The following is a 16,726-nucleotide window of genomic DNA, read 5'->3' on the forward strand; positions in this document are numbered from 1 at the left end:
TTTTCCTCACAATTGCGAGTTTACATCTTGCAGTTCTGACTTATTTTTCAGAATTGTAAGACATAAACTCGCAATTCTGAGAAATGAAGTCAGAATTGAGTTACAAGTCGGTCCAAATTCTGACTTTATTTCTCGCAATTGTAAGTCTATATTCTGTAATTCTGACTTTATAACATGCAACTGAGTTTATATCTCACGATTCTGAGAAAAAAATTCCGAATTGCGTGCTGTAAACTTGCAATTGTGAGAAAAAAGTCAGAATTGTAAGATAAAAAGTCACAATTACCTTTTTTATGTTTAAGCTCAGTTGTGAAAACAGGCTTCTATATTATAGAATGTTCATACTTTACATAAATACTGCATTAAAAGTAAATCAAACACAGATGACGACATAAAGGAGATCCATATACTTTAATGTAGCAGGCACTTTACAATGATCCCCAGTCTGCCCCTTTGGTGTTCCATTCTGTACCCCATCACTGGTTCCATTATTAAATCTCTGCACAAAAGCAAAACAAGAGTATGGGACCAAAGATGTGAAATAAAATAAAAATAAAACATTGATTAAATCTAACTTTTTTTTTTTTTTTTTAGCACAGAAAACACTTCAAATCCAATAACAACTTCATATGTACGAGCTCACTTTTGCTGCTCTCGTTCACCTGATCTTCACCATATTACTAGCACATACACTGGGTTTGTTTAGTCTTCCACGGTACATTTCTTCCCACTCAAAACCATATCCGATTGAAATCTTTTTGATGCCAGTATATCATACAACAATTTATGCTATATTGGCATATGAACATTACTTCACTTTTACACAAGCAAATTTTTTTTCAGTTTGAAACAAGTGCTTCGGTGTTTCTCGACAGTTTTTTTTCCCCTCCAAGACAGAAGCATTCAAAATGGTCTTTTCTTCTTTCCTTTAAGCAACAGGCAAACCAGCCTTGTGTCCTCGGTGTGACAGCGTCACTGTCTCCAGGTTCGGTCAGGTAGTCATACAGTCTTCCTGGCTGTCATAACTCGAATAATAGAGCCTAGTCCTCCAACAGCAAATGCCTGTTATAAAAGACAGAAAGAAAAATGTTTATATGTTTTTTTTAAAGCCCTCCAAAACTGAGTATGGTTGGTGTAAAACAAAATAATGCCTCCTTTTTCTTTTTTTACCTCACTCTTGTAAGCTTGGGTTTACCTTTTCATGCCACTGCAGCAATATGGCACTGCTATTTTCTGTGGGCCTCTCAAAGCCTTTGTAGATGTACTTCATGAGAAGATCAACTCCATTCTTGTTGAGAGATTTAACAGCAGGCTCTATATCGCTACTCTTGAATGATGTCAGAACCCTCAATACAACAGCCTGAGCTTTTTCCTGAGAGAATGAAAGACAGGAAAGATGCAATCGTCCAGTCCGTGCCCCATATGTTTTATTCTGAAATGCAATTCTTGGTAAACGGTCTGTACCTTTATTGCTGGGTTCCTGTTGTTGATTGGAGGGTTCCTAAGAGCAATATGAAGGGCTGCCATCATGTCCCCTGTGCAATAAAGCTGGTTAAGGAAGACATCAATAGCTCAAGGCAAGCTCTTACCAAACCTACAGTAAAGGAAGCTTTACATTTTGCATAAACTGACACTAGGAGGAATGAAGTTTTTCGAATGAAGTTTTCTCAAACATACACACACTCAAGCCCAAGAAGGAATTTCTCAAAACAAATGAATCTTTCAGACGCGACTAAACTCTCAGGAACGTGGATGATTGATTGTTTGGTGCGCTGCAGCTGCCTGCCACTGCGTTCTCCAACAACTGTCACATGCACTGAATCACACTGCATTAATATGGAGATAGACTTTGCTATCCCAACTAGATTCATTTCAGAGGAGACATTAATATCAACTTTTAATCCAAGTATTAAAATTTTAGGCACTGTGACCTCAATATTAAAAATAGAAGACCTCAACATAGAAGCAAAACAGAGTGTTCAGCGTCCTAGTGTTCCAGAAAAGTTCTAACTTCTTGTCCCTAGATGTCCTTTTCTCATGCTGTGCTGAGAACATTCCACATATTTTGGGGATAACATATCCAACAATGATTTTTCACTGTAATATAGAACTTCTGGATTTGAAGTGCAGTATGAAGAATGAAAGATTGTACAAGTTGAACGTCTACATGTTTGGAACAAAGTTGTCAGAGAACCCCTTACATTTACATTACCACTTGATGACAAACACTTCTCAAAATAACCAATCGCAAAGGAGTGTCAATGAGAATTGAAAGGTCCAATGAAATATTCATATACATATGTACACATTAGGATTTTTTTTAAAGAAATTATTATCTTTATGGAGTAAGGATGCATTAGGTTTATCAAAAGTGACAGTAAAGAAATTTATAATGTTTTATAAATAAACAAAAAGTTTCTATTTCAAATAAATGTTGTTCTTTTGAGCTTTCTATTAATTTAGGAATCCTAACAAAAATATATCATGGTTTCCACAAAAATATTAAGCAGCATAGCTAGTATTTAGCAACTGTTTTCGACACTGATAATAATAAGAAATGTTTTTTTTTCAGCATAAAATCAACATAGGCCTATTGAAAATAATTTCTGAAGGATCATGTGACACTCGAGTGACTGGAATACTGGTTGCTGAAAATCTTCCTTTTTCATCACCAAAATGTAGTGTATAATATATATATATATATATATATATATATATATATATATATATATATATATATATATATAAAATACTACATATAAATTCATTAAAATTATTATTAAAAAGTAAAAATTTTCACTGTATCACGAATGTTCAAAACATCAACAAACTCTACAGGGACCAAGTAAAGCTCCTGTGGGACCTCTTGTTTTTCAAAGTGCAGCTCAGTGTTCTATAATAACACATTGCGGTTCAGCAAGATCAAGCTCTTTGCATTCGGCCCCAATACACAGAAGTGCTGCTGCTAAACAAGTCAAATGCTGATGCCTACCACAGCTGGACAGACCATCACACTCAAAAGCTGCAGATCTAGCCAGAGAGTCACACATTAAAAAAGAAAGGGTTATTATTACTGTCTATTAAAGAGGTTAAAAAGTGTTAATTACAGGTTTGAGAACAGATGACAAACACCAAAACAGCGAATTTACTATGTGAGTCTTCAAAAAAGATTTGGTCTCACTGGCTAGTGGCTACAGATACAGTACCATCTGCAGGAACTTACTAAACCAGGTACCATGGTAGAGCAGAGAGGAAGAGGAAGCCCGATGCAAATCAGAGGTCTCTGGGCACAATTGGGGTTGAAAGCCCTGAGATGACTAGCCTCAGATATTTTATTTCACATCCTGCCAGTGCCAAATCCCAACCCTTTACACAGCAGAATGATAACATCATTGGCAACAACTCTTCATCCAAAACTAGAGGAGTGTACGTTCAGACATATTTCACCTGTGAGCATAACCTGCAACATGGAGATCATAAACAAATAGAAAGATCACAGAGACAATCACACCATTGTGTACCTCAGCCTATACAGTACACAAGGAAACAAGAATAGCAACGTGACAATAGCGTGTGGATTCACAACTCCCTTCACAGGTTTATTATTGTGAGACAATGTAGACAACTGTTTGCTTCAAATGTCTATTACCATAAACGCAGTCTAACCAACCTGGAGAACTGTGACAGAATGATGGATCTGGAATGTCACAGCCCTCTTGTTCTCGAGGAAAGAGTACAATATATTATAAAATAAAATAAAAGTGGCAATCCTGTTAAAGGTTAATTACATTTTTAAGCATCTCACTTCAAATAAAAATAAATATGTTTCACTGCTCCTAAAAACACAAACTGCTGGCACAAAAAGCATTTACAGATCTGACATTTCTCTTTTTTCCCCCATCAGGTGTTGAATGCAAATTAGCCCTTTTAATCCCAGTGGTTACATCTGTGATGAAAATGTATTTTGAATTTGAATTGTCTAAAAACTATTTCTGATGTATTTCATGCTGACTTGTCAACTGTAAATGAAAACACAGGCTTCTCATTTGCAAACAGTCACATGACCCAAGCTGTTTCCAGTTTACCTCTAAAATATAAGCACCAAAAAAAGCATTTGTCACAAATGTCATAATTCAAACTGTATAATATCACCGTCTCATAAAAATCTTGATCAAAGGAATCATAAACGTCACATTTGTGACCACAAGGAAAAGTCCCACCTGTGAAAATGTTGATGAAATGTTAGATTTCAAAATACTCTAATAATACATTAAATTATTCCGCTCACAGAGTATTGATTACAAAGTTCTCGTGGGCCTTATTGAGCAATTTTAGCATTTACAGTTAAATGTGTAAATAAAACACATTTCCAATAACTTTTTTAGACTCTGCACGTTACCATTTAGGATAAGTATGTTATTTTACATCCACTAGCTCTAGGGAAAGTCAACTATAATCATGAACTAATATGCTGATTTGGTGCTCATGACAACATTGCTTACTATTATCAATGTTGAAAACAGTTATGCTGTATAATATCTTTGTGGAAACCGTTATATATTTTATAGCAATTTATAAACTACACCAAAGTATCGCTGCAGCTTAAAGAAACAAATCAACGCGCTGCTAAAATCTTGTAAACAAAGCCGCACGATCATCACGTCATCGTGCCCTAGTACTGTACAGAGGCGCGCGCTCTCATGTCACAATCCCTAATAACGTTGCGCTCACATGAAAGGATATTGCCTGATAAGGTTGTCGACTTCCACCGCATCAGGTCCTTGCTGGTCGGCAGGCTCGTCGTGATCGTCCACGAATTTATTCTCGTCGAATTCATCAATGTCCACCTTTCTAAAGCGCGAAGACAGCGTGTTCTTGGCCATCGGGGCCAGTGTCCCTCTCCAGCGTCCCGTGTGCTGTAACAGTTCCTGTGCTCCGATGGGAGATGTCAGTCTCTGCTTATAGTCGGCGTCAGGGACTCCACATTGAAGCACATCCAAAGATGGATGAGTTGCTTAGCTAAAGTGGGCTGCGTTCAGTGTGTTATACCGCCACAGACCAGCACGTGAGCTGCTTCAGTTTACCGATGCGGAGCCGCATATTTAATATGAAAGGTATGATAGCAAAAGCTGGAGTACTACTGCCGCCTGCTGAGTGGGAGTGTATGAAAGGATTTTACAGTTAAAGGGACAGTTCAAAAGAAATTCTGTCAATACTTAGGAATATAGCTAAAATGTATGAATATATAAGGCCTAAAAACAGTCACTATTCACATCGCTGTAAATTTTTTCACAACCAAAGTCAGCGTTTACTTTCTTTGCATCTTTTCAACTGACAGTGAATTCTGTCAGTTTGTCCCTTTAATTAATGTAAATAGCTGTATTTCACCTATGTTTTTTGGACTAAAGTTTATTTTTAGTTAGTGAACCTATTTGTTTTATTATTACTATTTGTCACAATTGCAACGAATTTGTTCAGGCGAAATTGTTCAATTGTGCAGTAAGACCCAAAAGAAAACTGCAAAAAAGAGACAAATAAATAAATAAATAAAAATATAATAATAATAATAATTTAATGCAACGTTACTTAAAATTCTGATATTGTATAACTGCTTAACCTCCCCATTGACTACTATTATGAATTACATGATCTGCGATCATTATTTTTTTATGACACAGACAGAGCAATTGTTTGAATTTATTAATAATAGACTTTTTAAATATTATATTTGTGACCCTGGACCTCAAAACCAGTCATAAGTAGCATGGGTACATTTGTAGCAATAGCCAACAATAGCTACATTGTATGGGTCAAAATTATCGATTTTTTTTTTTTATTTTATGCCAAAAATCATTAGGATATTAAGTAAAGATCATGTTCCATGAAGATATTTTGTAAATTTATTTCCATAAATATATCAAAACGTACATTTTGATTAGTAATATTCACTGCTAAGAACTTCATTTGGACAACTTTAAACTCAACTCAATATTTTGTTTTTTTCCACCCTCAGATTTTCAGATAGTTGTATCTCAGCCAAGTGTTGGCATATCCTTACAAACCTTCAGTGGAAAACTTATTTATTCATCTTTCAGATGATGTATAAGTCTCCATTTAAAAAATTTGACCATTATGACTGGTTTTGTTATGTTTATTATGATATTTTTTAAATGCTTCTTTTTCTTGAGATTATTTGACACAGACACAAACATGTAAACATGAAATCAAAACAATCTGTAGATTTATAGTTGATAACTGTAAAATAACACCAACAATTGTTGACAGCACAAAATTAATTTGTCTCAAATGTAAACGTGTTGTAAGGCGGCGTTTGGCCGCTAGAGGATGCAATACGTCACTTAATTCTGAGTCTGCGTCGACGCAGGCAGTTTGTTGTGTCCGCCATATTGAACTGCTCACAGAAGGAACGTATCGAGGACGAGTTCTAAAATTCGAATTAATCTATTTTTTGAACTTTTAAAATTATGTATGATTTATAATGTTTCCTGCATAGTGAGCAATGGGGAAAAGATATTACTGCGACTACTGTGACCGCAGTTTTCAAGACAACCTGCACAACAGAAAGAAGCACCTAAACGGCGTCCAGCATCACCGGGTGAAAAAAACCTGGTTTGACAACTTCAGAGGTACTCACAGAAAGCTTTACAAAGCAGTAGGAGGCTACAGAACAATTCATTTGAAATTAATCAAGGTTTTAATTTTTTTACATTTATTTTTTGCAGACGCTGCCACAGTTTTAAATGAAGAGCGGACAAAGGAGCCCTGCAGAAAGTTTCTCCAGACAGGTAAGTTAGAAAATGTGACAGAGGAAGCCACACCGCTGTGTAGTAAGTTTTCTATTATGAATCTGATAAGTTTGCTTTTTCCTCTTACTATCTTTCAGGACAATGCGTATTTGGTACAAGCTGTCGTTTTTCGCACATGTCTGAGAGACATATGAAGATGCTGGAGCAAAAGATTGATGGTGAGGTGCTACAGCAGCAGCTTTCTCGGACCTTTTATCTTATGATGTCTTTTAGATGTGTCATTGATCTTTAAGTCATAGTTTAATGAGAAGGCAAGCTGTTTTCTTACACATAGACATTTTCACAGTCTGTTGAACGGAGTGGCAATTGTGGCAATTTCCTGTCAGATGAAAAGCGGCAGAAGGAAGACCCTGACCAAGATGGATCATCTACTGAGCACTGCAGTGATGAATGGCTCTCCAGAAGAGAGAAGAAACTGGCTGCTTTGACATCAGGAAGCTACCCAGTGTTGGATACTGCACAGAATGATTATTTGAAAAGGCTGGAATGGGTTTAGTTCTTAATTACTTTGACTTTGATGTTGACAAATGATCACTTTTCTTACTCGCATGGAACTCACCATTCACACTCTTAGCATTAAGGATGATGCTTGTGTTACACATTGTTGGGGATTTAGTATTATACCAATTGCAGAAACACTTTTTTTTTTTTGTTTAAAACTACCAATTTTGTTACAATTGAGCGTGTTGCTGAACTTAATGGATGAAGGATTCCAGCTGCTTAGGTGCAAGTGTGTTTCAGAGCATTCAAAATGCATGAAAAAGCTTGTTTTAGAGGTCACCCTGACACACGTTAAAATGAGATGCCTACAGCTGTGTCATTTGCATAATTATCTGCATATAGGTTCCAGTGGTAGAGAAAACCCACATATGCTCTTAAGCTCAGCGGTCACCTGTAACTCCTTTTATTTTCAGAGTTTTAAAGATGGAAGAGGAAGAATGTGCTGAAAACATTGCGATACCTCCATATTTGCTGTCTATTCCAGATCTTCCTCCATCTCTTCATCCTCCACCAACTGGTGGCTGGAGAGTGACGCTACACAGTGAATGGGGTTGAAATGTAATTTATATAAGTTCTTTTTAATTATTACTTTTTTTCCTTCAAGAACATGCTGCTAACTTTTATCATTTCAAAGCCCTTGTATGCAATTCCTTAAAGGAATAGTTTGCACAAAAATAAAAACAAAATTGCTGAAAATGTCCTCACCCTCAGGCTGTCCAAGATAATTTTGTTTGTTCCTTGTAATGCTAAATTTCTCCAAATCTGTTCAGATGAAGAAACAAGCTCATCTACATCTCGGATGGCCTGAGTGAATTTTCAGCTAATTTTCCTTTCTGGGTGAACTGTTTTTTGAAGGGAGAACAGTGTGTATATTTGTATCAAATTGTATGGCTTAAAAAAATCATGTTTTGCAAGAATAAACAAGTTTACATTGTGGACAGAACCCAGTGCACTGAATTTCGTAATGTGGAGCTGTAATTAGTGTGTCAGGAGAAGAACACAATGTTCTTTTCCTTTATAAGTTGGGCGTTAACATAATTGATTGCTTTTATTTGCTGTGTATCATGAAGTTGACAGTGTTCCCAAGCTGAACGTTACACTATGGAGAGAGTTACTGTTTTTGTCTGCCTTCTGTGTCAGTGGTTTAGATTAAAATTCAGATGAGGGAAGCGTTTTCAATTTAGTCCTGATTGCTTGTTGCAGGGATGTTTTGTACTGCTAGCTTGCATGGCCTTGCTGAATTCCTCTTGTCTACACTGATGAATGTTACAGTTGATTGGGATGCATTACATTTACAAACCTGGTGATGAAAGGTCTTATTGGCTAGAGAAAAGATACCAGATATCTTTTTTTAAAGTGCTGCATACTATAGTAATTTGTGTAATGTAATACAAACAAAATGACGGTGAGAAAGACCAAAGAAGAAGCACCACTCTTTTAATTCATTTGTTCACATGGTACAATTAAATGTAACATCAGCACATGTTGGCACATCATAGATTCAAGGTGGTTTTCTAGGGCTACATTGATGCAATATAAAGTTACATACATCAGTTGGATATATTACTGTTACATCACTACATTAATATAATCAAGTGAGCTAATTTGTAACTGCCAACGTGTATCAGCCATTATGTAGTTGGGTGTAATAGATGTAATTTAAGTATATGTGCTGTAATAATTCCATGTGGAATAAGATGAATTCATATAAAGAAATATTGGAAAAATACAAAAATAAAACTATTTTTCATATAATCCTAGGACTTTTACCCATTTATTACTCTTGACTGAAAAAAAAATATTGCAGTATTAAATAATAATACCCCTATTAGTGTGTAAAAACAATTTGCACAGCAGATCACATGCTTAAGCTTTGGAAATTGAGAGCGTGATATGTTTCTAATGTCCTGAAATCAGTATATCTCAATTTGTATATGTATAGATATATAAATCGTAACTTTAAATCACAGTAAATTGTCATCAAATAAGCATAGATTGCATATTTTAACAACAGAGGCTGACCTTGACACCAAACAATGCAACGTCAGAAAACTACAAATGCATGCAACTGCAAAGAAACAGGTTTTCATCATTGCTTATATATTTTGCGCAAAGGTTGTCTTGTCATGTCAGCATTACCTTCATAATCTCTCAAGTCAGAATGTCTGAGTTTGATTACAAATTTCTGTAATGTATAATAGTCATAATATTACTCTGAAAAAAGTCTTAAGTTGTATATTGATATGTTTCACTCTATAGCCTCTTAAAACCAATGCAACACTATCATTACAATCATATGCAGTTGCAGATTCATTTAAATAATTAGTCATAACAGACTTAACTAACATTATTGTTTTTCCAAATTACAGTTAGTCAGAGAAATGTTAATGAACAACTTATATGTATCAGTTAAGTGTCATTTGTGATATAGTACAAACATGTAAATTAAACACTGAGAAAGTGCACAAAAATAAACACTCTGGACTTCAAACCTAAGACACACAGAACAACATCCAATTTACTGTTTAGGCACTGAGATTACTGACAAATGCATAAATTACAGATAGATGCTGGATGCATACATTTATTTCAGAGTATGCATAAGCCAAATATTGCTTGTTACCATTAACTCGCACCAAACTTAAAGCTATTAAGTTAACTTAAAAATAATACTTTTGAATAACTTGCACTGGTTCATTCTCTTTGAGTTACGCTATGAATGCATACATTTAAAGCAACTGTATGTAGTTTTGTGTATTTTTGCAACTTTGGAGCCCCCTGCAGTTAAGTGAGTGGAATTCACTGTCGTAATTACCCTGGAAAGCAGTACACGTGCATACTGCCGTAAAGCACTCCGCCCTTTTCGCAGAAATTTGTACCTGCTCACTCTCAAACAAAAGACATTTGAGGGGAGAGTTTGAACCGAACATACCATTTGGGCAAATAATTTTGAAACTTATATTTCAAGTGAAAACAACAACAACATACAGTTGCTTTAAAAGCAAACTTTAACTTAACCTGTAATTTTCACGTTGACCAGGATAATGTGGACAAAAATTTGGTTACAATGAGAGAACGTTAATGTCATGACCATAATACAGATCACAACACCCCAGAACAATAAAATCCACAAGTTCTTAAAGAAAATAATAATAATATTGATTCAGACTGATTATTCATCATTGACAACATTGATGTTATCAAAATGCTAGGGAACACGTCATGCAAATATGTATTAACACTCAGAACAGCTATATTGCAATATATCGACAAAAACATTTAGTCTCACGTGGCACACTATACGAATAGCCTGTAATATTCAGTCATTTTTTCACACAACACTTTTTCTCACACAACCAGCAGACAATTTAATAAAAGACCTGTCGACAAACAATCCTGAGAGTCAAGACTGGAAGAAATACTGTTTTTGCAAGTTAACCAAAGACAATTGCACAGGTTAGATTCAGTAACACTTTGGACTGTCACCAATTTTATACTCTATTTTCCATCACAGTTTATTACTGGCAGATTTCTAGTACATTCATTTTCTTTTTAAATTGCTCTAAGCCTAACTACTCATGGTGACTTAGATAGTGTTGAGAAATTAGTTTATTTCCTCTTTATATTCTGTATCCATTAATATCCCCACAGATCAAACCGGTGATGTTTGACACCATGTTGGTAAAATAAATCTAGGTTCTACTGGATCAAAAATTGTGTAAGGTACACGACCCGGTCACACGTTGTTACACAATGGGGAAGTAGTTCATGTTATATAATGACCCTGACACGATATTGACATCAAGTGAATTACAACTATTCAATACAATACTTTTAAGTATGATGTGCTACATTATAAGGGATGTCTACTTTGTAACATAAGCCAAAGAAAAAATGTCATATTTTATAATACAATGATCATTAATATAGGATAATGATAATAACTCTTTTAAACTATGTTGTTTTGGGCTTAATTTTTCTGTCTGTCTGTCTAACAACAGTCTGTCTTTACCTTGAGTTTATAGTAGAACGAAAGTGCAGCCTTTGGTGTTTCTGTAAAACTGTGGTCATTAGAAACTAGTGAAATTAGTAGACTTTTTTGCATGTTTACCTTGTTTCCTTTTGTCAGTCATTCATTGTCTTAGAAACAGAACTGTTCATTTCATTCCTCTTCGAAGCATCTGATTGGCTGCGATGAGCATGACGCTGATGATGAATGCAATGGCGAAGGCACAAATCAAGCTCTTGCGCACACAGGTGTGCTTGACTTGTTGCATGGGACTTGCTTTGAGGACAAGTTGAAGAAAATGCAAGAGAAAAGTTATTATACATAATACTGGGTTTTTCCAACATACATATATTTACACAACGTCAGTCCTCAAATCTGATTGGTCAGGCAGTGTTAAAAGAGTCCAACAACTCTAGTACTTTTCATTGTTTGCATCACTTAATTTGTCTGTATTTATGCATTTCAGTGTGTTCTTTAGTCGCAGAGACTTTTCAGTGACTCTTTCTGCAGGTTACATAGTTTCACTAGTAGATGGCAATAAGTGAGTGAGTCATTGAATCACTCATTCAAACAATTCGCACAAAAGCACTGATTCAATTCATTCTAAAACTTTGATTCATTCAGGAACAAAACAAGTGACTTTATGGGCGAGGAACCTACTTAATAATGAATCAATCAAAACATGCTAGTAAATTTAGAAACCAAACACAGTTATGGTGTTTTGCTTAGGGTTGCCACAGATCTGTTGTGATTTTGTTTGTTAATATTATAATTAGTGCTGCAAAACAGATAACTGCCAATGTTGTGTCTAGAATCATGTAATTTACTCAATATTAACTATTTTTTAATATTAAGATTTCCAGCTGCTGCAGCTGATCAAACAACACTTGTGGTTGTGTGATGGTGCATACTTTATTTATTTTTTTTTTTTTGAAATACAAACATTTCACCTCTTAAGTTTCCCTTTAAGTGTGTATTGTTTTTTTTTTTTTTTATGTAGATACAATATGTGTATAAGCTTCTTACGAAAAGGAATAAAAACTTGCCAGTGGCTGGTATTCAATAAAATTACATTTTCTACCAAAAAGTACGAGGTGCTGAAGTGCTCATCAGTATTACAGATACATTCCCCACTGTCCTGCTTCAAACAGATTCATGAGCTCTTTATTTCCCCAGGACTATCAACAGAATATGTTTAAGCTAAAAATAGAAAATTTTTCTAAACTGCAGCAATAACCTCTGTGTCTTGGGTTTTAATGGAGTTGACAGACAATTTTGATTGACACGATAATGCCCAGACACTTTATAATGAAACGGATGCGTGGGCACACACAGCGAGCAAATATGCTAGAGACAAACAGCCAAGGTCAATGTATCATGTTTGCCGCAATTTTGTTATCATTTTTTGCTTTGCTTTTGAGAATTGTTAGCGTATGAAGACTTACTGTCTATATCTACTTGGCACTCGGGGCTGTTCAAGTGACTCTCCTCAGTCATGATGATGTTCTCGATGTCTTTCATAGTCAAATGGTCACAGAAGGTGTCATACAGGAGTCTTTTCAGCTCATCCACAGTCAGCTTTTGCATGTCACACTAATGACACAAGAAGAAAGGAGAGTAAAATTGCCCTTTTCATTAAAGGAGCAATGTTCAAAATGCCAAATATCCCAGTAAATGATGAAATAACTGCTAGAAATGATCAGCGGCCAGTGCACAGATGAGTTCTGCTAAATAGCACATTTAAGAGAATATTGCCTTCTAATGGACTGAAATGGCGCTTTCAACATTAATTTTAATTTAATGTTATTACTACCAAAGAAATGTCAGCAAGTTAATTGCAGAGTGTGAATAATGTATGAATAATCTTCTTTTCCACCAGTAATCACAGGGAGTCACAGAACAAAGGGACAAAGTAAAGCTGAATCCAGCCAGAACTAGTCGTTGAGACTATGGGGGGAAATCATTGAGATTATTTCAAAGAAAACCTCCACACCTTCCAGAATATGGAGTCAAACTCGGCTCCACGGAATCTGTCAGGCATACCGGCTGAAGATAATTTTGGTCCGAGAAGTGCTACGAATTCATCAAAGTCAACCTGACCGTCACCTGCGAAATAAAAGATACACAAACACAGGCCAGCTTCACTGTAACCTTTTCTTGAGGGAGATTGTAATCTTATGCTGATCCAGCAGAACAGGCAGACTCTAATCTTTTGATTTGTTATCAGAAACATAAGTCTTTTGTTCAATGATTCGCAACGACCATTACGATATTGAATTGTTTTCCTGTTGCAGGTGTTTTGTATTGAATTTGCAATTCCACCTCTCTGATAAATGCTCCCTTAGCAGGGTTTACATCATGTAATCAAAACAAGACAAATTAATAGTGCTATAGAGAATATCACACAATTATCAGAGTACGTTATGAAATACACAGAGCATGTGTGTCCAAAGATATGAATGTTTCTGTAGTTTGTACGAGGGCTGATATACCATTCATGTCCAGTCTCTGAATGATCACCTCCAGCTCCACTTCATTTGGCATGTAACCAAGAGACCGCATGGCCACTCCTAGCTCCTGTTTTGAGATGAACCCATTCCCATCACGGTCGAACACCTTAAAGGCTTCACGGATTTCTGCAGATGTGCCAGATACATCGCCATGTTACAACAAACAATGACACAAATGTTTTTAATGTTAAACATGACAACATTATCTATATCAGTATGCTTGATTGGAAAGTTGGACCACTTTGAGACTTCCTCCCAATTTATCAGAGTGAGTAAAATTAGGATAAATAAGTGCTATGATTAATTGCCCTTTAAATATCAGGAGACAACCAAATAAAACATTATTAATAACTGTCATTAAAAGTAATTAATATGTGTCACAAGGAAATGTTGTTATTCTGAAAACATTTTCATTTGCCAAGCCATATTTTCATTAGCCATGACATTATATATATATATATATATATATATATATATATATATATATATATATATATATATATATGCAAAACTGCATGTGATTAATTGTGAAAGTCTGTTAACTTTAACATATTAGATAAAGTTTATGAGCTAACATGGCTTAAACTGGTGCATACGGCCTATGGACAATAACCTAATTGTAGCTAAAGCATAGATATGAGATTACTGTACATATGGTATCTATTTTTTTTAATTCAAATTTGTCTCTTTTTCATTTAAGAAAAGTAATATGATAATTAAATTCCCCACATCACTATGTAATTAAGAGTTAGGCCTCTTTTCTCTCTGGAACTGAAGGAGTGTAAGCTAGGTGTGTGTGTCACATGCATGGAAATGGCTGTATACAAAAACAGTATGCATAATATCAAAAAAGATACTAATATAAACAAATATAAACTAAATTATGGCATTTAATCTATGTAGCTCCACGAAATGTGTTTTCTTCAAGACACTTGAATGTAAAGAATTTTTTTGTATGGTGCATCCTTTAAAATTATTATCAATTCATGTAATTTACATGTGTCATTTTAACGTGTCTTTGGCAAAAGATTTAGTATTATTTATCATTTTTGAATGTAATACAAATATTAACAGACTAGATACATTTGCGGCTGTATTAGTGTGTGATCAGATATGAACGCCCACCTTCACCCTTCATATTGTAAGCTTGAACTCCACTATAGATTTAATATGATGGCGTTTGTTCATACGCTTATCTCCAAACCAACACAATAGAAATGAAAATATTTCATTTTTTTCTAATTATCTGCGACCATTTTTAATAGTAGTGCATAGGAAAAAACAAGCAGTTTCTTCATAGTGGACAGTAGAGGCTGCCGCAGGGCGCTCTCCATGGTGCTGAAATCCACATTCACAAAGTACTGGCAGCACTATCGCCAAAGATAACGTCTCCCTGCAACTCAAAATGAAATATCACTTACCCTCCACTTCATCCTCGGGGAGGCTGACGGGAGACCTGTAGGAGAGGATATCTGGAATTGAGCAAAGTCCCCTGTACATGAACCTGGAAGTCACAGCACGCACTGGCATTTCTGCGAAGGCAAACTAACGATTGTGTCCTGATCTTCATAAAGCACCTGTAGTTCGGCCACTGCAACTTTACTACAGAGCGCTTAGTGGTAGCTCAAAGCCAACAATCAAAACGCGTGTCTGATTCGTCTCCATTCTGTCTTATTATGGTCCAGGTGCGATTAGTCACTCTGCACACTCATGCAGGAATGATCATTCATTCGATCGAATGCGGATTGCTTTGCATCAGGTGGAAAAACTATTGCCATATGATTTCACGAATTCAAACATTCAAGTATTGCCATTCAGACGGAGCTTGAATAGTACAGGTACGCGTATATTGCTGGAAATGTCCCCGCGTTCTATACATCTTCAACGGAATTTGAAGGATAAACGTAGAGCATCCCAACGCTTGTTCGAAAACAACGTGCCGTAAGATCTCCTTAAGATTACGGTGGTTCCATTAGCTTATATTCACGGGTACAGATGTGCACGATGTGCACAGAAATCTCCGTTCGAGTGCAAAAAACATAAAACAAAAAAACGAATTGTGTCACATTATACTAATGCGCATTACCTCCTGGGCATCACCGCCTCCCTCACGCGCTTGATGAAATCCTACAGGTAGTCGAACGATCTCGAGTTGTACAAATCAGAATATGTTGAACCATTCCAATCACCGAGATTTCTAACATTATAATTCTTTTTGACCATTAGGTACATCGGAGAAAATGCGGCATGCTCTTAAGTAAACGACAAACCACACGAGAACATAGATCCTCCGTTACAGAACGACAAATAACGTGTGCATTTAATGACTGATGGTAATTGATTTGCGAAAACTCGAAATGCTAATCAGAAATCCAAGAAAGCTGTGCTCCGCTGCATCCTCGGTGAGGTCTGATCCATGAATGCGCGATCGTCTGATGCGTGTCCCTTCAGCCAAAGTCACTCGCCTACACTATACGCGCGCGCTCAAACGCGAGTAACATACCAAAGGCCACTTTCAAACTCTTTCAGTTTTTCCAGAAGCTTTTTCTTCAGTTTTGTTGTTTGTCGGTAACTCAGCGAGTGTGAACTGTACTCTGCTGAAAAAAAAAAAAAAAAATGTAATGGTTTTACTGGTTATGGGACTTGTATTGGTTTTAATGGAAACTGTAATGGATCATGTGGGTCTCTAAAGAAAACCATTTTTTTTAATGGTTTGGATTGTTAAAAGTTGATGGTTTGTAATGTTTGCAATTGTATTTGTAGTGGTAACCATTAGAATTTTCTGTGATGGTTCTATTGTTTTTTTTAGCAGGGTAGTTCTAAGATCATTGCATATTTAAGATTTCCATTTTTCTATGGAAGCGCATCAGGCCTTATTG

General features: G+C 35.8%; 3 protein-coding genes across 3 annotated transcripts; 1 reads left to right on the forward strand and 2 right to left on the reverse strand.

Annotated features, from left to right (window-relative positions):
- Positions 1-393: 393 nt before the first annotated feature.
- Positions 394-5,130, reverse strand: LOC109059395 (actin-related protein 2/3 complex subunit 5-like protein). Its single transcript, XM_019076596.2, has 4 exons — positions 4,744-5,130; positions 1,465-1,537; positions 1,196-1,372; positions 394-1,062 (listed from the first exon to the last, which is right to left on the reverse strand). The coding sequence occupies exons 1-4, from the start codon at positions 4,881-4,883 to the stop codon at positions 1,000-1,002; spliced, it is 453 nt and encodes a 150-aa protein (XP_018932141.1). The 5' UTR covers positions 4,884-5,130; the 3' UTR covers positions 394-999.
- A 1,223-nt stretch (positions 5,131-6,353) lies between these two features.
- Positions 6,354-8,489, forward strand: zmat5 (zinc finger, matrin-type 5). Its single transcript, XM_042724153.1, has 5 exons — positions 6,354-6,647; positions 6,744-6,806; positions 6,905-6,985; positions 7,154-7,263; positions 7,740-8,489. The coding sequence occupies exons 1-5, from the start codon at positions 6,521-6,523 to the stop codon at positions 7,881-7,883; spliced, it is 525 nt and encodes a 174-aa protein (XP_042580087.1). The 5' UTR covers positions 6,354-6,520; the 3' UTR covers positions 7,884-8,489.
- A 259-nt stretch (positions 8,490-8,748) lies between these two features.
- On the reverse strand, positions 8,749-16,298 carry LOC109086048 (calcium-binding protein 7-like). Its single transcript, XM_019100541.2, has 5 exons — positions 15,269-16,298; positions 13,830-13,973; positions 13,331-13,443; positions 12,783-12,930; positions 8,749-11,613 (listed from the first exon to the last, which is right to left on the reverse strand). The coding sequence occupies exons 1-5, from the start codon at positions 15,375-15,377 to the stop codon at positions 11,486-11,488; spliced, it is 642 nt and encodes a 213-aa protein (XP_018956086.1). The 5' UTR covers positions 15,378-16,298; the 3' UTR covers positions 8,749-11,485.
- Between the last annotated feature and the right edge of the window lie 428 nt (positions 16,299-16,726).

Source organism: Cyprinus carpio, chromosome B5, assembly GCF_018340385.1.
Source record: "Cyprinus carpio isolate SPL01 chromosome B5, ASM1834038v1, whole genome shotgun sequence".
NCBI lineage: Eukaryota > Metazoa > Chordata > Actinopteri > Cypriniformes > Cyprinidae > Cyprinus > Cyprinus carpio.